The 21,590-nt window shown below is 41.7% G+C and overlaps 1 protein-coding gene across 1 annotated transcript in view; it reads right to left on the reverse strand.

Annotated features, from left to right (window-relative positions):
* The window catches only part of SEC24D (SEC24 homolog D, COPII coat complex component), a gene marked incomplete at its 3' end in the record, with an annotated part of 55,572 nt that extends 36,318 nt beyond the window's left edge, over positions 1–19,254 (reverse strand). Inside the window, exons 1-8 of the mRNA XM_084263707.1 lie at positions 19,200–19,254; positions 16,197–16,390; positions 13,448–13,574; positions 11,326–11,474; positions 9,040–9,309; positions 8,138–8,259; positions 4,491–4,602; positions 3,057–3,184 (exon numbers count right to left, since the gene is read on the reverse strand). Coding sequence (XP_084119833.1) covers positions 3,057–3,184; positions 4,491–4,602; positions 8,138–8,259; positions 9,040–9,309; positions 11,326–11,474; positions 13,448–13,574; positions 16,197–16,347 — 1,059 coding nt within the window. The 5' untranslated portion in view covers positions 16,348–16,390; positions 19,200–19,254. The remainder of the gene's footprint in view (positions 1–3,056; positions 3,185–4,490; positions 4,603–8,137; positions 8,260–9,039; positions 9,310–11,325; positions 11,475–13,447; positions 13,575–16,196; positions 16,391–19,199) is intronic.
* Positions 19,255–21,590: the final 2,336 nt, after the last annotated feature.

A 21,590-nucleotide genomic window follows, 5' to 3' on the forward strand; every position in this document is an offset into this window, starting at 1 on the left:
ATCTCCATTATACACATATCTCTGCCAGCTCCAAGATCCCAATTACCTTTTCCTGCTCCCTCCTATCCAATTGCTTTAGATGAAGCACTTGGGCATTCCTTCCTACCACCTACACAACCAAACCCAGCTCAACACTTTCCTCTGACAGCCGAAATGCAAACTCAGCAAGACACTCATTGGAGTGCATAACCCTCCAACTGGTACCAACCAAAGCATGGATAGGAGAAAATACGATCTGCAGTTCTCCTGGTAACATCTACATCATCTCATCTGTGCAAAAACTAATCCTGTCAATGATTCACAATCCACACTCCAAACTGTCTTCCAGAAAGGAAGTACAAACCACCTCAAGACTGCACTGAACCCTCGTATTATGTGAAAATGGGAGCAAAGTAAAGTTTTTCATTCATTTGAATCACCCTTATAACCCTCAGCTTTTCAAATATGGCTTTAGTAACACACAAAGGCATGGTCTATGTAATATGCATCATAATAGACGATGTATACTGTGTAGGTTTGTTAAAGTCCTTACAGTTCAAACGAGATAGGTCCATGTCTCAGCTGTTCCTAACCAAATTACCAGCTGCACCAACCACTGTGGTCCACTGGACCCTTGTAGCCATTGCTTTTCTTCCTCCTTTGACAATGAACTGAACTTAAATACGCTGTATGTGAACACTGAGTGTATTAGAAACAGCAGAAACAGAGACACATCTGCTGCTGATGCTGCAACAAAGATGAATGAAGGGAAAGTATTCATTAGAAGGGTAGAAGAAAAATTACTATTTTCAACAGTTACTAAGTACAACATGCTGTTTATCAAGAGATAGATTAGACAAATGCCCTGTAAGACGACCATCACCTGTAAGCATTGTTCAATGGCACTATCCTTAAGATATATCAGATATTCTGAAAGAAGAACATTGTGTGCCCTGTAGTCACTAGTTCCAGGCAGAAAGCACCATGTTAGGAAATTCAGAAACACAAGTAAGACTCTGAATGTATTTTACCTCTATAAAAAGCCATGTTCTTTCAAATTAAACGGCTTTTCAGAATTAAACTAATTATAAATCTCAAAGACGATAATTTTTATTGGAAGATCTTAAGAGCAAGATGTTACGTTGGCAGCAGCAGGGAAGACAAAGGGCACAAGGAAGCCTCAGAAAAACTGCCTGAGCTAAGACTGTCCAGTGCTTCTACTGTAACACCATCTCTTCAGTTCTTGTAACTTTACCAAGCTGTAATTGTTCACACTAAAATTTTCCATGCTGGACTTTTGCCAATTTTGAGACATTTTTCAGAGCTTGTTTAGCCTCTTCCAAGAAAGAGGCTAGGGAAAAAATACACTACTCTTTACAGATTAATGAATTCCACTGACCTTTCCAACAGCTTGAGAGCAGTAACACTTCAGAACGGGTAGGTCACAGTACAGCTTTTTGCCAACCCTGGGAAAACCCTCCTGAACTTGGCCAAGTAAAAGTGTTTTCTGTACATACTGCTCATTTATGTATGAGACATATAGATCTTAGCAACTCATTGATCACCCTACCCAAACACCATGAAGGAGAGACAGGGAAGCCACATGTGGGGGACATAAACGAGGCAGACTGAAGGTGAAAGATGCACAAATGAAGAGTCAGAATGAATACAGAATCAAGTAAATGCCACCTGGGCATGGAAATTGGGATAAAGTGTAGGAAAGAGTAAAGGCTAACTGCTAAAGTGAAGGGGTGGAGAAGAAACAGCAGGAGTTTCATCTAGGAGAAAACGCAGGGGGGCAACAAGCCAAGTCTGCCTGCACACATTCCCCTCAAGAACTGGAATGAAACCCCAAATTGCTGTCTAGCAGACAAATGGTGAGACTCAGTATCTGTAGAACTGTAAGCAATACATCCTATTTCCCTGTGGCCCACAGAGAAGATAACTACATACTACTCTGCTAAAATAATACTCTTAATTCAAACTACAGAGGTCTGTTGGATTAGAAGTTATCCATCCTGATAAAGAACAACATCTGTTCTTTTCCAACATATTTTTCAAAAAACAGCTAAGAATTTATAAGTAATAAAACAAAGAGGGGAAAAAAAAAACCTGCAAAACCAAGTGCTGAAAGTCTTTGTAATTTTAATTAGGCTTTTCTGTGCACACATTTTATGAGGAGTTTTTGAAGACACAATCACATACTTAAGCTTTCATGAAATTCCTGGTTTTTTCCCCAGCAAACAGTGCTCAAAGTAAATTAGTGCAGCACATGAAAAGGAAATGCATTCTGCAGACCTTTGTTGCAGAATTTAGAAGCGCAATGGAGAAGGCAGGAGTCGAAGAACAAGAAAGATGATCCCGCAGAAGATGAGGCTAAATGCTGCACTTGAAAACTGGGGTTATCCCTGCTACTGATAAACTCCTTTAGGGTTGCCAAGTAATCTGCATAAATGCCTTCGAACCACAGGATACTGCCACCCTGCAGAAATACTTTGCAGAAGAACTAGAGATATTAGAGATAGTTATGTGAGGAAAGGAAGTGACTTGGTTAGTGCCTCCAAATGAGTGCCCAAAATGGGTGGTTACATTTGTCTTTTTTCTGACTCAGCTCATCCAAGTAGACAATACCATTATCTTCTCAGTGTGTTGTTAAATTAAACGATTTTGTAAAGAACCAAATGAAAAAATTACATATTTCAACTTAACTGTTCACACCTTAAAATTAACTTGATACAGTTTATGACTGTCCTCTTTTAATGTCTTTGCCTGCACCTACAGAGTTCCAACAAAGGAAGCAACAGACAAAGCTGGCACAAACAGGCAGATGGAGGAACACAAGGAACCTAGGGGTTCAGATTAACAGGCATCACTCTTGCATCTTTTCTGAACAAAGCTTTTTAATCTTTTGAAGTTGCATGAAGTCCCAAGTGCATTTCGTCTTCTGCCATTTCTCTACTCTTACTCCTTCACAGTCAGAGGTAAAACACCCTCACCTCCAACTTGTTCAGAGGAGAACAAGTCCATAACATTTAGGAGACAAAACCACATAGGACTAATACTCAGTTAGCCCTTACCTCATTTGGGGGAACTGCAGCAAAAGGCTGGATGACAGCTGCCAGCGGAATGCGAGCCTGTTTGGCCATCTCTGAAGACGACGGGAAGCAGTAGGTAGTACATCGAATATAACGAGGACTAGCATGGCCTAGAACACCCAAGACAATAAGCAGAATGAAAGGCTGTTAAAGAGAATTCATCCCAAACACAAATCAAAAAATCAAACCAACAACATAAAAGCAAGGAGTGCACACGCCAAGTTAAATACGTGGGCGTGTTTCTTTGCATGCAAGTTTCTGCCCATCAATCTTCTTTCTGTGTAAGCCCATATCCCCTCCTGTTGGCAAATCTTTTCTCGCTGTTTAAAACAGAGATTTAAACATATCAAGAAAAACCCCACAATTATTTGCAGTAAGGATCTCAATAGAGATGAGTCTGAAATACTTTCTTTTAAGATTTTAAATGTGATGTAACATGGATGAATGAAATCTGCAGTGGAAATTCAACATTGTGTATAAACTAATGCTCCAGACTGATACCTACTGTTACAACTCTGCTAATAAGCTAGCTCTGATTCAGAAAATAGTAGATCTGTGTGCAGTGTACATTACCATGCTCAGTTATCTTGCAAAATACAGTGTGCCAAAATCACCACACTGTTTCCTGTAGCACACTTAGCAAATGCAGCACAGTTCCCTCAATGAGAAACCCTGCTGTGCATTGCAGGTAAGAGCACTGAAAGGCAACAGGAGTTCAGAAATCAGTTTCCTTCTGATTTTTTTTTAACCATCAAGCTGCAGCTCTGCTCAGTTTCTTGAAAGGAATCTGTGCATCAGAACTGCACTACCCCATTCCCAAATACTGCCAAGAACATCTTAATGTGTTTGTATATTTTATATTCAAGCATTATATACAAATGAATGCTGAACTAAAATGATACCATCAGTTTAACCTGTACTAAAAGTAGCACATGGAATATTGTACTTCCAGGCTTCAGACAGAGGCAAAGGCAGATACACTGGCAAAATAAAAAAAATAGTTCAACTAGACAGCATTGCCCTCTATCAGTTCAATTTTCAAAATTTCTGTCTTTAAACAGTGCTAGTCTCATTGCTGCTTCTAGTGTCACTCTTTTTAAACTACAGAAGAATCCAAAAAGAATTTTGAACATGAAATTTAAAATTAAAAAAAAAAATGTCAGTTAAACCAAAAAGTTCTCTCAACTGTTCATGTCATTTTAAAGGTCAGGAAGGGCAAAGGAGGTGTTAACAAAAGGTGTTCAGAATTTAACTCCCACTCCCCTCCCTTTTTTTCTTTAATTTAAAGGGAGTTTCCCCATTTCATATCAATATAGAGTAAGGAGCATCATTTTTAGACGAGAGATTTGATAATTCAATATTTTTAAAAAATTTTATTATTAGAAAGATTCCCAAATAAGTATTAAGGGCAGTTACCTTGGTCCTGGATTACGCAGTCTGTAGTGACAAGAGGAGGAACCTGCCCTCTTGTGTTTGTAGCATAGATCTGCCCTCCCCTAGAAGCCTTATCATTCTCAATTACTTGAATCTGAAGAGTAAGAAGAGCATGAGAAAGGTAAGCCACGCATTCAGCTACAGTCATGAGCAGTCATGCTAACATCTACACCAAGTAACACTACTGACATGGGGTGCTATAAACCTATTACAATACAGGCTTCTGGGACACTTAACTAGAAGACTGCACACACAACTGAGCAGTATAACTCACAACTGCAGTTGCCTGTTGGAACTTCAAGGTAACACTACACATTGGGGTGGATAAGCCCCATATGACTGTGCACAGATAAGTCATTTAGAGTGGACAGACCATTTCAAGAGATGCTAGCCAGCAAATTGAGAGTGATGGCATATGTAAGTCCTTGTTACTGAATCTGACCTTCCGTTCTCCCACATCAAACCTAAGTCAACCACCTAAGTTGAATCACTTTTACTCAGATGCCATTTATAACAGGTTATCTTCTGGATAACCACAGTTGTGCCAACTGCTGTTCTTCATAAATGAACATAGAGGTAATTAATCAGATTGCAATGGTGAGCAGTGTTCACCCTCACTCCTGACTAGGCTCCATGCACAGGGTGGATAAGAAATAACCGATTATCTACATAGTAGACCACCTTCCTAACTGAACTGTATTTCAGCACTGCCCTTCAGAAAGCAGCAATTTAAACCCCTGAGAAAAGCCTCATTGGCCATTAGATAGTATTTCAACACTGGAGCTCAGGGTTTTCATTCACATGGTCAGATGCCCATATTGTGAGCCTCTTCGTAGAAACACAGGAAGGGAGAGCAGCCACAAACATTTTTAGTAAAATAAGGCAGCTCTGTTCATGTACAAAATTACTCTGGTTGGAGCCTAGTTTATAGTACTTTACATTGTAATGCCATGAAAGACTCATGAAGCTGTCTTTACTACTAAACAGATTCCTCCCTCCCTTTTCCACAGTGCCTTACTCTTGTTTAGGTTTGATACTTTTCAGGATATAAGTGAAGTTATATAAAGCTGTATTTTGTTCCACATCATAAACTCGACTACTGAGATGATACCATTATCCCTCCTCTTCCCTCAAAGAAGCTATCTTTTCCACAATCTGCTTTAAAGTGCAGCTGAAAAGCTGTTAAGAGACAAGAGGAACGAGACAGGGAATTTCTGAAACTGGCTTCGCCACTGCTGCTGGTAACCCATGAAATTGTATCTTTACCCTGCACATTAATTTCTAATAACAGATAGGGAAGTTCAGAAGGCAAACAGAGAAAAAACCCAAAATTAGTTGCAGAGTCTACTGATATCGAGTCTATTGATATCGAGAGGCTGAGGGAACTGGGCTTGTTCAGCCTGGAGAAGAGAAGGCTGCAGGGGGACCTCATTGCAGCCTTCCAGTACCTGAAGGGAGCTTATAGGCAGGAGGGGATTCGACTTTTTAAAAGAGCAGATAATGGCAGGACAAGGGGAAATGGACTAAAGCTAAAGGAGGGAAGGTTTAGATTAGATATTAGGGGGAATTTTTTTACAGAAAGAGTGGTGAGGTGCTGGAACAGGCTGCCCAGAGAGGTAGTGGATTCCCCGTCCCTGGAGGTGTTCAAGGCCAGGTTGGATGGGGCCCTGGGCAGCCTTGTGTAGATCCAGGCCTGGAGGTTGGTGTCCCTGCCTGTGGCAGGGGGGTTGGAGCTCTATGATCCTTGGGGTCCCTTCCAACCCAGATCATTCTATGATTCTATAATCATTGTCCAAGAAGTACTTCCTAAAACACTGGAAATAATCTGGGGCCTGTAACTCTTTCTTTTGCCCAATAAAGTCTTTGTATTGCAATTCAAATATACAATACCTTCCTCAGAGAGCTTGTTATATCTTCTGCTTGATTATTGTGCCCTTCCTCCCTGTCTCATATACTTATTACTAACTCTTGCATTAGAAGGAAAAAGGTTTTACTCTAAAAAGGTCTACTGGCTGAAGAAAGCAAACCAGCTTCAGACTTAGCTCTGCAAAGGATCAATGTACCATGGTTTTCTGCTGTTAACTGACCTAAATATATCATTGCTCTTGGAAATAATTGCTGACAAAGGCCAGATGCTAGTTTTCATAGATGTTGTCAGAGCACATATCAACCTCTAACATATGTAAGAAAAATATAAATCAACAACAGCTACAGATAAGAAGTAAATTTATCTGGCAACACTACTGTAATTATATAATGTAAATACAACAAGAGAAATACACATGGTCATACTTATTCCTCATTCTGAATTAGTTTTTTGCCCTTTACAGACATTGACCCAGATCGTGTTTCTTTTACGCATGCCATTTTGATCCTCTCTGTGCAGCTTAAACAAACCTTTTAACCTATTTTAACATCACTGTCATAGCCAAGATTGTTTATTCTACACACATAATTGAGACAAGACATCAGCCCATGCTTTCATGCCAGACCTCCTTCTACCCTCCTTCCTCCTCCCAAACCCCCCTTTTTTTTTTAATTATACAAGACCATTTTCTCTCTTGTGTAAAAAACCCCATACTGAGACATCAGGGATGATTGACCTATTAATGACATTTGTTAATTATATGGATATTACCTTTAGGTTTTTTACATGATGGTTTTTAGTTACATTTAACTTGAAAATTACCTTTGACAGAGGCAATTTTGGTTTACATTAACCTCTAAAGGATCATTAACAAGCATTTTCCCAAATTGCTGGGGATTTTACATCAAAACCATCACTGGATAAAACAAATAATCCTTTCCAGAAGGACAAAAGAATGTTCCAATTTAAGGAAGCAGGGCTGCTCCCTACTAGACAGTGTCAGGCCTTTATGCAAATATTTTTCCCTCATCTTGATGTAACACAAATTCTTTCTGGTACAGCAATACTGCCTCAGTGTGCATGAGAATGTGTTTTCTCCATGAGTTCAGTATGTTCTCTCTATTTCAATCAACTGTGCTTCAATAGCTGAGCTTCTTCAACCTGTATGGAAGTTTAGCATTAAGTATATTCCTAGCTACTCAAATCTTTCAAATAATTCTAGTTGCCAGTGACAGACATGAAATCAAACAGTGAGGTGGCTTTTGAGCTTGGGACTTCTGAACACGTCCAGGACTGCAGTTCTAGAGTTCACACACCTGTGTTCTGCACAAATCCTACTTTAGGTGCCTGTTTCTATGTTTAAGCCTTCAATTTTGTGGAGTGAAAAGTTGCTTAGCTGCAGTGAATGGATGTAATCCTTCGGTACTCTTCGCTGCCATGCTAAGAGTCCTGTTGAGAATTCCTACTGTGGTATTTGGAGTGATGGGTAGGTCCTAGGCTAGATCAAGTTAGAAAGCCTTTTAAGTACTAAAACTAATGGTATGTACTAATTTATCCAAAACTGACAACACAGAGTACAAAATTGCATGAAATTAAGAAACTGCAAAAATTGCAACACATCTAAGCCATGTAAGTGCAATTTTATGCTATAAAATCCCCAACAACTAAAATAAATACAGTATTAGCATTGTCATTCCTTTATCTTAAATGCAGCATAAATTTACTTTTATTAAAAACAATAAAATAGTGCTACGTTACGTACTGGACTTGGAATAGAGTCAGGATCAAGCTTCTTCTGCTGCGGACCTGGGAGCTGTGCCGGACCTCCAGGAAAAGCACCAGGGTAAGACAGCTGAGATCCTGCCATCTGAGGACCGTAGTTTCCTGCAGAGTTAGAAACTGCCAATTAATCTAAGGTATTTAAGTTATGCTACCAATTTTTGACATTGGATTTTACCATAAAATTCATTCCTACTCAGCTAAAGGCCAATTCTTCCATTTTGTTTTCAGTAAGTAAAAGAAATGGATTGCTTTGGTTCATGCCCCCTGTGTTCCACAAGTAAGTACAAGACAATAAGACTGGGTGTAACAACACTGGCTCCCAAGTTTTCAGGTGTATGCCAAATAGGATGGTTAGCAGAGACAACCACAGCTACTCAAACCAGGCCATCACATGAGTGAGAATCTCTCCCCAGACATCAGTCAGTGCAAACCAGCCTAGTTATCTGGCTTTCTAGTTGACAAAATAACTGTTTTATTCACCTGTGCCAGGTGAAATAATTGCATTCAATTACAATTCTTTACTGCTATAGTCAAGCATTTTTGAAAGCTGCTTGTGACAGACTACTATAAGACAGAGAACAGCCTACACCTTTGCAGAGTAAAAGAAAAGCTTCCTTTCTGTAGTATACTGTGCCTTTACCCATTACTAACCAAATAATTCTGTTCCTGATCCAAATTAATCATCTTTTGGTTAGTCTCAAGAGACTGCTCAACTTTTAAGCAAAAGCATAACCTGCCTTGAATGTGCTGATTGAGAATGCCAATCTTTGCATTCTATGAAAAGCAGATTCAACAGAACATGAACCGTGAATGGTCACAATTCCACCAGTGACTCTCCTTATGTGCTTTGTTTTCAATTATGTAACAACTGTCCTTCCTTACCTTGCTGAGGATGATATCCAGGTCCTGGAGGCTGTGCTGAAAGCTGCTGAAAGTTAGGGTTTGGGGGGACAGGTCCAGGGATTCCATCTTGTCTGGCCATAGGAGGCAACGATGGCTGAGCACAAAGGCCGTTAACATTATTTGCTGGTGGATGAACCTGTGACCCAGGTGGTAAAGTGATTTGCTGCTGGGTTGGTGGTGGTAGCTGTGGACCCTGAAAAGATGCTGGATGCCCAGAAGACATGTGAGAGCTCGGCGTAGTGCCAGGACCTAAGCAAGAAACAATGTCAGCTGAGTCAAATTATAGCCTACTAACTCTGTGTGGAAAGCATTCAGTTTTTGCTCAATATATATACAACATATAGGCAATACTGTATCTATGCAAAGCTGCAGTATGGGGCTTCTGAATGCCTTCTGAATGCATAACAAATCTGACCTCGTAGTTTAAGTCTGAACTGATTCCAACATCCAATTTTATTTCTTTTGGCTCTATTTTCACTAAAACCCTGCAGCTGGGTTGGATGGGAAAGAGAGAAGGAAGCCAACCTTTGACAAAGCTTGAATAGAATACACATTAATCACTACTTGTTTTTGAAATAGTATTTTTACTTAATAATCAATTTCTTTTACGTAGCATGTCTTTGTGAGTGCACTAGTTGCATCTCACCATGGCATTTCACACATCACATGATGGAAGTTAAATCCACTCATTTTACCTGGCTCAAAACCATCTACTGATTTTGATTTTAGAAGATGAAACATGAGAATTATTCTGACTATGCTGGTGAGGAATAATCTATTATTTATAAGATCCAGATTCTGATTAGAATTAAGAGAACCCTGGAAATGCAAGAGTTTTTTGAGACTTAGAATCTGTAAATATTTGCCACTTTACAAAGTCTACACTTTTAAGCAAATTTCTCCACAAAGACCTACGGCAAAATAATTTTCAAGAAAGTTAAGAAAATAACCAACATTAGGTCTGGAGGAAAAGAACCAATGTGTCACTATACAAACACTGAAACACATCTTGTGTCAGACATGTTACATGAAAAAACCCATGTGTGCAAAACACAGACTCAGGTTCTCAGCTCGTATAAAGATACATCACTCCAGTAGCTTTAACAGCTGTGAATTTCAGTACTCTGTTGTTACACCAACTTAAGACTTGCAGCTAAGGAAAAAGCAGAAGAAAACCCAGCATAGATGCAGAGTTGTAATTTATGTCTTCAGTGGTCTGAAGGATCTCTCAACCTTCCAGCATGTAACATGACAGACAATAACATTGTAGTGTAAATTAATTATTGCTGAAGGAAATACAATGAAAGCAGGAAGCAAGAAAAAAAATTTGCTCTAAAGAGTATGAGTTGCTATGTGTGAAGTGCTCCAAATGTGCTGGGCCACACTTCATCCTGGATAAAAAGATCTGAGTTAACTGTGTACTTGCAGTTCACCAATGATGAATTAGAGCCTAAATTAATTATTCTAAGGTGAAGATGACTTAAGCTTTCACAATTATACAGAGGGTCAGACTAATGGTAGCTATGCAGGTTTCATTCAAGTCATATCAGCAACTCATGGTAGAACAAGACATTGTAGAACAGTGATACAGTATCAAAGCAGCCTGACATGAAAAGTTCACCTTCACAAGTGTCTTACAAAGATATCAACCACCTAAGTGATCGTTATTTCAAAAAAATTCATCCTGCTCAACACACTGGCCTCAGCAAAACAAGATGCTAATTAAATTCCCCTCCTTTTAAATGAAATAGTAAATTTCACAAGGAAAGACTCGGGAAAATCAAATATAACCAAACCGAACACTAGCTGTGGGAAGTAATTTGCATGGAAGAACCACATTTTTACCTCATGGCATAGTTTTGAGAAGTTTTAACCTCAAATGCACGTAAATTCAGATGAAAAACTAAACTATACAACTTGGAAAAAAAAAAAAAAAAGAGTACGACGGTTTCAAAATAGAAAGAAAATCTAAAAAGCTGAGACAAATTAAACCCTATTGACTATTTCTGACAGGATCACTAAGTCATTTGAGAAATGACTGGTAAGATAGCTGACTTTTACAGAAGGTTCATCAAACATCAATTTAGAATTAACCTAAGAATACTGATTTAAGGACTAGGATGAGATTAAAAAATTCAAAAAATCTAAGAACTTGAGCAAATGATAGTGGTAAAAGATTTAATTTTCTGTTTATATAGAAGATCGGTAAATTTCTTAATAGCTTTAACTAAGAAAGAGCCAATTAGACGAGATAAAACAGATTACCATAGCTATTTATCTGCATACTGTTGAGCTGGTTAGCAAGTTGTACTGTAGGTGAAGTGGATGCAGTATTTGGGTAGGCTGGTTGTGACTGATGACTGTAGGGAGGATGGGAAGGTCCTGTATTGCTTGGAGGTGGAGGGCCTTGAAACCTAAAGGGAAAAATCAGTGCAGTTATGCAAAAAAATTATATCAACCAAAATGTTAGAAGGTCTCGTACCTTCTCAAGCATGGTGCTAAAGAAATTCCTTTGGATAGCCAAAGAGACTTTGCTCATGTTCTGCTTAAACATTGGTTACTTATATTAAAAGTCATGAAGCACAGAGAGAACGCACACTTGTTTAACAAAAAAAAAAGGTCAATGTATGTCAATGTATGTTTGTTTGAATACTTGTTAGAAACAAGGAAGAGTGAGTATGTCATGGGAAAGAGAGAACAGAAATAGCTATACAAAAGCTTGAAGATCAAGAAACGCAAGATTCTGCACATATCACATCACTCCATCCCCTTTCTGTGCTTAACAAAGGATGATTCCCTACTAGGGATGGGTGAAGAACATCAGGAGAAAAATCTGTGAAAAGTGGAAAATTAAATGACAGACTTTTAAGTCCCCTATAGAAGTGGGAAGAATAAGATGCGGGTAGGAAAAAGCTGCTTCATGATTATAAGATACGGAAAAACATGAATACAAAAAACAACTAAAGAGGCAACACACGTTGTTTAAAAAGATGTTTTCTGTCAGAAAATATTTTATTTCACACTGGAAAAATAAGATCTCAGGCTATCTCCCAAAGAAGATCTACACTGAAATTCTTATGACCACTTCTAAATCTGAGGAGGGCCTACCTATATCAAGAGAAGTCAAATTCACCTTCCTTGAAATTGTGATGCAGAACTTGCCTCGCATAGAGGAGCAGCTCTCAGCAATTTGTGAATAAATCAAGACAACGTAAAAACAGTAGACATGCAACTATTGGAAGTCTGGAAGCTAGGAAAAGGAATCGGAATTTTGCTGGGTTGGTCATATCAATTTTACTCTGTTCACTTTGTTTTTACATCTTCATGACAATCACCACTTCTCTCTATGTATTACTACATTGTCTTTTATAATTGATCACCGGTCTCTTTGTGTCATCCTTGAAACACAAACAACAAACATCCTCTTTTGATGCCTACTGAAAAATATACATGGCTTTACTGGAACTCAAATAGCTACACAACAGCTAAAAAGCACAGAAGCAGATTAAAACTTCAACCAACTAAAACAGTAATGTTGTTAAACAGTTTTGAGTTCATTAAAACCAAAACAGCTATGGGTACACAAACTAATTTTGCCATTCAAATAACTGACTGAAATAAGAGAGCTAAGCATATGTACCCCTTTGTAACTACCTGCAATACAACCACCGTGTAATACAATTTGACTATCCCTTCACACAATTATTTTTCCAAGGTTTCTTTTTACAGCTTTCACCTGTCCCTATTTTTACCCTTCCCCACTCCTCGCTCCTTCTCTTCTTCCTGTGAGCTCTGGAGGCAGGACCAGAGCACCTCAAATCAACTCTTCATAGTCAATCTCAGACCTAAGCAAACAGAAGCAGTCATCCATCTGAGAGGGTGTAACAAAACCTGATTAAATCACCCTCTGGAGCCCTGGCTACAAGCCCACAGCAATGAGGCTAAGACATCCTACCAGGGTGAGAGTACCTATAGATACAGAGACATGCACCAGCTTCTAGTCAAAACTCAGTGGCAACTATTAATTTGTAAGTAACAACTTCCTGGTACCTCTCAACAAAGGAGAATTAAGACATCAGAAACTGAACAACAACAAAAAAGCAAATTTACTGCTGCTTTGAAGCAATGCGTCTAAGATCAAGAAGAAAGAATAACTAAAGCCAAAACAAACAACATATGAAAAAGACCTAACTTGCTGTAAAACGAAACTTAATGAGATTACAGATCACACTGTGTGTCCTGGCAGTTTATCATCACAAGGAACTGAACTACAAGATTCAGATTAGAAGTCGTCACAACTGCCATACTTAAATATCAGTGAAGCAGCTGAAGAGAGGTAACAGAGGTCAAATAGCTTAAGTCTCATGTATTCATTCTTGACAGTCACCTGTGTGGCTGCTGCCCTGGCGTACCCGGCCCATTTTGGAAGTTGGTCTGGCTGAATTGATGTGTCCCAGGTGGGGGAGGCCCAACAGGAGCTGAAGATCCAAAAGGCACAGTTGATTTTGACACACCTGTGAAAGAGGTACTTTTATGTAAGAAACCTGTAAGAAAGCACAACAGTGCCAAAAAATACAAGTGTGTGGCCCTACCCTAGCAATAAGAATACTTAGTCTAGGTGGCCCTGTTTCAGCAGGGGATTTGGACCAGATGACCTACACAGAGATCCCTTCCAACCTCAGTTATTTTGTGACGTTCAGTCAGCTATAAAAGCAGATACAAAAAAGAACAAATAGTAAAAAGGAAGCAAATACTAGTTGGTACCTTTCCAGCAAAAGAACCCAACAGGGACAGTAAGAAAGAAGAAAGAATTAACAGACCCTGCTATTCTAGTAGGTAACAACCCCATGCACCACTACAGGCATGGGGTAGAACCGCTGGAGAGCTGTCATGGAGAGAAGGACCTGGGTGTGTTGGTTGACTGCAGGCTGAATGTGAGCCAGCAGTGTGCCCAGGTGGCCAAGAAGGCCAATGGCATCCTGGCTTGTATCAAAAACAGTGTGGCCAGTAGGTCTAGGGAGGTGATTGTGTCCCTGTACTCAGCATTGGTGAGGATGCACCTGGAGTGCTGTGTCCAGTTCTGGACTCCTCACCATATGAAGGACATCAAGGTCCTCAAGCGAGTCCAGAGAAGGGCAACCAGGCTGGGGAAGGGGCTGGAGGGCAAATCATATGAGGAGCAGCTGAGGGAGCTGGGGATGTTTAGCCTGGAGAAGAGGAGGCTGAGGGGAGACCTTATCACTGCTTATGACTACCTGAAGGGAGGTTGTAGAGAGGTGGGTGATGGTCTCTTCAGCCAGGTGACAGGGGATAAGACAAGGGGAAATGGCCTCAAGCTGTACCAGGGCAGGGTCAGATTAGATGTTAGGAAAAGATTCTTCACTGAAAGAGTTGTCAGGGCCTGGAACAGGCTGCCCAGGGAGGGGGTTGAGTTACAGACCCTGAATGTGTTTAAAAAGAAGGGTAGAGGAGGTATTTAGGGATATGGTTTGGCACAGGACAGGAACAGTTGGACTTGATGATCTTAAAAAGGTCTTTTCCAACCCTGTGATTCTGTGATTCTACTGGCAATTCCCTATCACTCAATTATCTTTGTAGGTAGAAACAAGAGGTCCCTTTGGTTTCAGAGACTATGCCAGAAAGAAACCATGGAACAACCTTCAAAATAAAAAAGGTTTCCATATGTAGAACCAGTAAACCTATGCTGTAAACAGTTCTTAATTCAGATCTAGAATAGTGACTGTTAAGAGACTATAATTTATGTAAGCAACACTGCTGAATAAACAGCTTTTTACCTTGTATTTCTTGAATTATTTTCTTTTAAATTATTCTAACATCAGAAATTTGTTTGGTGCCAAAACTGGTATTTTCCCCAGGGTGTCTAATAAATCAATTACCAGAATTAGTTCTGTCTTCTGACTATGTTCAGCATTGGATTATGGTAACAACTCCTTTTGTCTTTAGTAAGAAGTTTTAGAGAAACTGGGTAAAACTTATTTTTTGTGTTTATATATAAATCAAGGACACCACAGAGTATTTTTAAAAAAATCAATATACTCAGATACTTAGTTTTCTCATTACCCTTCTCCATCATCTCAAATACTAAATTTAATGTAATATCATAATTTAAATGCTTTAAAAAAATAACATCATTTTTAGATGCTTTAGTGAATACTTCCGTTATCTTTAATATTTTAACTAATTTCCCCCAAGACATCAAGCTAAATACTGAGATGGTCCCTCTTACTGACTCCCCATCTTGGCTATGTATGCAAGTAGACTTACAGAGGGAAGAGGGAACTTTACTCTTTGGATATTTTCCACCGCCCCAATTCACTGGTCTGGCACGTCCACTTTCACTCTACTGAAATCAGACCCACGTGACTCACATACAGCAAAACGGGGTTAAATTCCATGCTCTCAAATTATTTTTTCTTTAAGCTTCAGCCATCATACGATCATATATTACACTTCTTGAAAAGATCTGTAGCCACATATCAGTAAGTTAAAATTAATGAAATGCAAAGGAAAGACAGTCATGTTTACCTGTTGGATATCAGTTACATTATCCATAGCATGACTATGCTGGTAGCAACAAATCAAATATCCCCTTGGCTTGTACCCAAGGTGCCCTTCCTCATAGAAAGTAATTGTCTCCTGAGTGGTTAGAATGCAGATGAGTCCTACTTAGCACTCATCCAAATACATCAACTAGTAAGCACACTTAATAGGGCAAAACCAACTCATCAGCAAGTTTGTGCTAGAGAATTCAGGAAGACAGGGGCCTACTGTGAAAAAGTACAACTTCTGAGAGCTTGCTTGGCATTAAAACACGAGTTGAGAAACATTTCTCTGTTCCCAGAAATTGCCCCTTTTCTATCTGTCTGTGTTAGGTATTGCTCCTAATTCCGGATTAAGCACTAGTGCTTATTGCTTCCCGTACCACAGAACTCACATAGAAAGGTCAGACACCCACCTTACATCAACGTCTGAGCACCAACAAGAACACAGGCAAAGCTACAGCAGAATCCTGTGTAAAATACAGCATTACGTGCTGACACGAGTAAGAGAGAGAGATGCAAAATGCCTTTGTAGAAAAGTAGACCCTGAAAACAGATTTTAAGTCGATTTCATACCTGGTTGAGGTGCTGAGTATGAGGAGTTAGGGTCCCCGTAATGTCCACAATGAAGTGAAGAATTAGGTGGTCCAAAACCTGCAGAAAACCCTCCTATTCCTGGCTGGGGCTGGGAATATGGAGGAGCTGCAACATAGCCGTGTTGACTCATGATGGCAATATTGTCATTACAAGTATCGATCCCCTTTAAAAACCTGCAAAAGAGAAAGTGGCACCTGCTACTATTCTCTGTGCATTTCAAAAGGCTGGGTGAACTGTGTTCCCAAAAAGACAACAGACACAACTGAGGGCAAAAAAGGACCTTGTCCTCTCTATTACCAGGCACCTTTTTCCTAGCTTTCACATTCTGAAAAACAAAACCTTGAATTTTATTAGATGCAATCCAAAAGAGGTTTTCTAATAATGAAAGCATCCACAGGTCATTTAATTTCTTTCTTGCAGTCAGCTTTTGTTAAGTCGAAGAAACTTTCAGAAAACTTTCAGGTAAGAGTATCCTGATAACTGCAATCATTTAAGATTAGAAGTAGAAAATCTGAAAAATTCTGCATTACTAAACCAGATGATTGTGTTACCTAAGACTAGTAGTCTTCTCATGCAGTGCCCTTGCCACCTAGGGATTTGAAAAGTTACTGAAATTGTCCACTTTGCAGCCCTGATAGCTAGCCCTTTTTCATGTAAGAGATACTTTTTTATTTTGACTTCATACTGAACAAAACCTGAACCCCACTAAGTTTCTTGGCGCCCATACTAAAATTGTTTTGAGAAATGCTGAGGATCCGAACCCTGAATGAGCACTTAGTACTGTGAAGCCCCAAATAAAAGTTTGACATCCCCAAAAGAACTAAAGATACATGATATAAACTAGCATTTTAGGTATGTTGAATGTTCCTTTGAAATAGTTTTCCCAGCCACCTATACTTGACATTCTTAAGCTTGAGCCATGGAGTGATCCTTCAGTATGCAAACTGGAGGAAAGCGTATCAGGAAATGTGCTCCAGAATCATGCACGAAGGCACCTCAAAGTTACACGTAGCTGGAAGCTCTCAACAGACAAATTCATGCTGCACTAGCCCTTGTCAGTAGAGAAAATCTATCCCTATCAGAAGACCAATCTCTAGACTTCTTATATTAAGCATACATTTCTGGGAGGGAAAAAAAATAATCCAACCCAAACTCCTGTGTTTTACTGATCTTCCACGTAAGAGGAGAAAGCACATTCAGCTAGGTGCAGGGCCTAGCCCTCCTCACACATTACCCATGCAATCCTGTAAACCGCACTTTTCAATGTGCCCTAAGAGTCTCAGTTGCAGTATTGAGCTGTTTCGGATAGAAGACAACTCCCTAAGATTACCTTAGTCAACAAGGTAAACACAGGAAGGAAAAAAAATGTTTAAATAGAGAGGCTTTGCTGGCAGCCTTCTTTCCTTCCCCCCCCCTCACCCCCCCAATCAGAAAAGACGTGGCAGTGTAAGCTTTCACTGCTACAGTAAGTCAGCACTGAATTATTTACACACTGGCATAGACACACACACATATATAATCTCTATATATAGGAAGACATATTCACTTTGAGGCAGATGCAACTGCCTTTAGCTGAAACGGCATCCAGGAGAAACTGACTTCCTCCACAGCTTACTCACTGACACACCAAAAAAATCTTGCCACGTCAAACTTCCCACAGACAGTATAAACACACAGGGGCTGGGCTGAAGAGAGGCAGAAACTCTAACCATAAGCAAAATAATGTCAGTTTATTGAATAAAGTTCCAGATTCTACTTAACATTGAGCATATTTTATCCCATCTCAAGATATATATAAATATACACATCAAAGCAGGATGAGACGACACCCAAAACATCAACAGGAACTGATCACCTAAGGTTCTGTCAATCGGGTTCTAACAAGGGACATGCAGATTCACTCTGGAAATTGCATGACAAAGACCAGAGAACTGCTAAACCCAGATCTTTCCCTGGGTTTGTCTACTACAAGTGTCACTATACTATACAGAAGGACACAAAAACTTTTTTCTCTGTTTCTCTTAGCATTAAGTTTACTTTACACCCCACAGCCTGAGGAACAGCCCTAACTCAAGCACTTCTCCACAATTTAATTTACCACCATTACAGAACAGGTCGCCATCTCCCCCATCCCCTTCCCCCCCAGAACTGCTGTATATATACAGTGCTCTCCTCCACTGCTATCCCTGCGAGGATGTAAAACTCCACTACGTGCAGAAGGAGGACAGCAGAATCAAAATCAGAGAAACACGTTCTGGGCTACATGAAGAACTTTCTGTCTCTTCAGAGACTCTGCTTGGAAGCACAGCACCCAGGAAGCGGTGCTGTCCCTCCTCAAGGCACGCACTGTCTCCAAATAGCAAAGGATCTGCGGGGTGTCTGCAGTACCTACACCCACACCCACACACAGGAGAGTATACAGCTACACTCTCGTCACCTTTCCTATTTTTCTTAATAACGCTTTTCGGAACAAGCTATGAAAGCATAATCTTAAATTTACCCCGATTCAGCGCCGCCCCTGCTAACAGCTGACACCTCCATCCCCAGTGACTAACAATTCTAAGCCACCCTAACACCGCAACAGGTCGCGGCGCCTCACTCGCGCGGGACACGTCTGCCTGCCTGCCTGCCCGCCCGCGGCAAGGGCAGCACGGCAGGCCGCGAGTACCTGTTCCCGCCCGCCGTGCCGGCGCTCCTGGGGGTTCCCCGGCTCCGCGCAGGTAGAGTGCAGCCCCCTGAGGCGCCCGGAGCCCCTGCCGCCTCCCACCGCCCCTCCGGATGCCTCCGATGGCAGTCCCCCGGCCCAGCCCGCGGGGCCCAGCCGCAACGCCTCCGCCCCCGGCGGCTGCTCCCCGGGATGCTGCCCCGCCGGCGGGGCCCGGTTCCCTCCCCCGCTCCGCTGCAGCCGAAGTATCCCGATCGCGATCCCCTCCCCCGGCCCACTCCGCGCCGAGAGCCCGGGGAGACGGTCAGGACCGTTACCTGGGGGCCGCACACAACCCCCCGACTGCCCACACGCGCCTACGCTCGAGGCCACTCACCCAACTGCCACGTCTGAGCTTGCCCGCGCGCCACCGCTTCCCCCCCCGCCGCACACCAACCCCCCCCCGCCCCGGCCGGGAGCGCGCCCAGCAGCGCCTGCGCAGTTGCCCGCAGCGAAGCCGTGCCCTCAGTTGCGGCTGGAGAGAGACGGGGGTCAGCCGAGCACCGGCAGGCCGGTGAGGCTGTTCCGCTGCCCCGGAGAGCCGCCGCCATCGCAGCCTAACGCCACGTAGATACTGCGGGCCTGCCGCGGCGTGGGGTGCCCTGACGGCGCCGGTGCGGGGTGTTGGTGGAGAGCCTGGAGTAAAGCTCGTGGCAGCGCTGAGACAGCGGCCCCGGGAACCGGATCGGCGTGACACCGGCAGGCGCGGTACCCCACGCTAAGAACCGCGGTTGGCAGCTGCGCCTCGTTTTTCGGTGTGACATCCCTCTTTAAACAGAATCACTGACCGCTGGGCTGGGAATGACCTTTGAGATCATCGAGTCCAACCATTCCATCCTCTACTAACCCATATCCCTGAGCACCTCATCTACTTGTCCTTTAAACACATCCACGGTCAGTGACCCAACCCCCTCCCTGGGCAGCCTGTGCCAGTGGCCAGTAAGCCTTTTGGTGAGGAACTTTTTCCTAACATCTATTCTGAACCTCCCTGGTACAGCTTGAGGACATTTCCTTTTGTCCTGTCACCTGGCTAAAGAGACAATCGCCCACCTCTCTACAACCTCTAGTTGTAGGCAGTGATAAGGTCTCCCCTCAGCCTCCTCTTCCTTAGGCCAAACACCCCCAGCTCCCTCACCTGCTCCTCATATGATTTGCCCTCCAGCCCCTTCACCAGCCTGGTTGCCCTTCTCTGGACTCGCTCAAGGACCTCAATGTCCTTCTTATGGTGAGGAGCCCAGAACTGGACACAGCACTCCAGGAGCAGCCTCACCAATGCTGAGTACAGGGGCACAATTACCTCCCCAGACCTACTGGCCACACGATTTCTGATACAAGCCAGGATGCTGTTGGCCTTCTTGGCCACCTGGGCACACTGCTGGCATATTCAGCCTGCAGTCAACCAACACACCCAGGTCCTTCTCTTCCTGACAGCTCTCCAGCCGCTCTGCCCCATGCCTGTAGTGCTGCACAGAAGCATCCCAAAACTATGACACTTTTTCTCATAAATGGTTTAAAAAACATATTGTATTCTGTGTCTATACACATGTGTGTAAAATTATGCCACCCAAATATCTAGAGTGAAATATCATACAGGTACTTTACCTAATTGCATCTGCTGGTGCTAGTTCAAGCACATTAAAAAATACTACCTTGCTTACAGGATAGAGTCAAGGGAGTAACACAAGAAAGATGTATTGGTAAAGTGGTTGTTCCAATGAGAAAACAAACATTCATTGTGGGTTTAAAGTAAAAAAATAAAAAGTCATCGCTCAAAAGACAGCTTCCTAACACACATGCATCTGGAGTTAAAGCTTCACAGGCTTTTTTATCCATTGAGTGTTTGCTCTGCAGCCTTAATATTAAGTTTTTGAAAGGAGTGAAAAGTTTTGCGTGGTGCTAAATCTCAGTACCAGCTGCCTCAGACAAGGTGGTCAAAAGCATTAATTACTATACAAAATCATTCAGAAAAATAAATCCCCTTTGAAACAGATGTCAAAATGAAGGTATGCAGGGGCATCCTTTACATGAAGCCTCAGCAAGCCACACAAAGTGGGCAAGAACAAGCCTTGACCTGTCTTCATCTTGGTCTACACAACTGGATTCAACAGTGCATAACACAAGCTGATTTTCTACACCTTATTGGAGCCAATACTGTTCGATATGTCAGAGAAAATAAAAAACCTTTCAAGTTTCCCACAACTGCCTAATCAGAATGGAAATTTTAGTCCACAAGGTGACAAGCATCAGTGAAACTGGATGTGGTTTTGGCTGCAGAGTATCAGTGACTCTTTCATAAACAGGATGCAAAACAGTGCCTTTCATCATTGCTGTGCTGTAGTTTCACCCCTTGTCCCTATCTCTTTTGCTGGTTATATGGACACATACAATTACCTTCAGTTATGCAAAAGTCTTTTGAAATACCATGTCATTGAGGAAAATAACAGCTTTAAGCTTGGATGGTCCCTGTTTTGTTGTGGAGACAGGTGGGTCGCTCTCCCGCTGTCCTGTTGTGTCTAGCTATTAACAGTAAGCAGCTGTAGATTATTCAGCACTGAAGAACCATGCATTTACTTGGCCACTGAATACTTAGTATCAGATTTCTTCTCCCTGAAATCAGCTCAAGTGAAACTGAAAGATAAAATCAGCAAAAGATAGCAAGGAGAAGCTAC

The sequence above is a fragment of the Gallinula chloropus genome (genome assembly GCF_964237585.1).
Source record: "Gallinula chloropus genome assembly, chromosome: 4".
NCBI classification, from domain to species: domain Eukaryota; kingdom Metazoa; phylum Chordata; class Aves; order Gruiformes; family Rallidae; genus Gallinula; species Gallinula chloropus.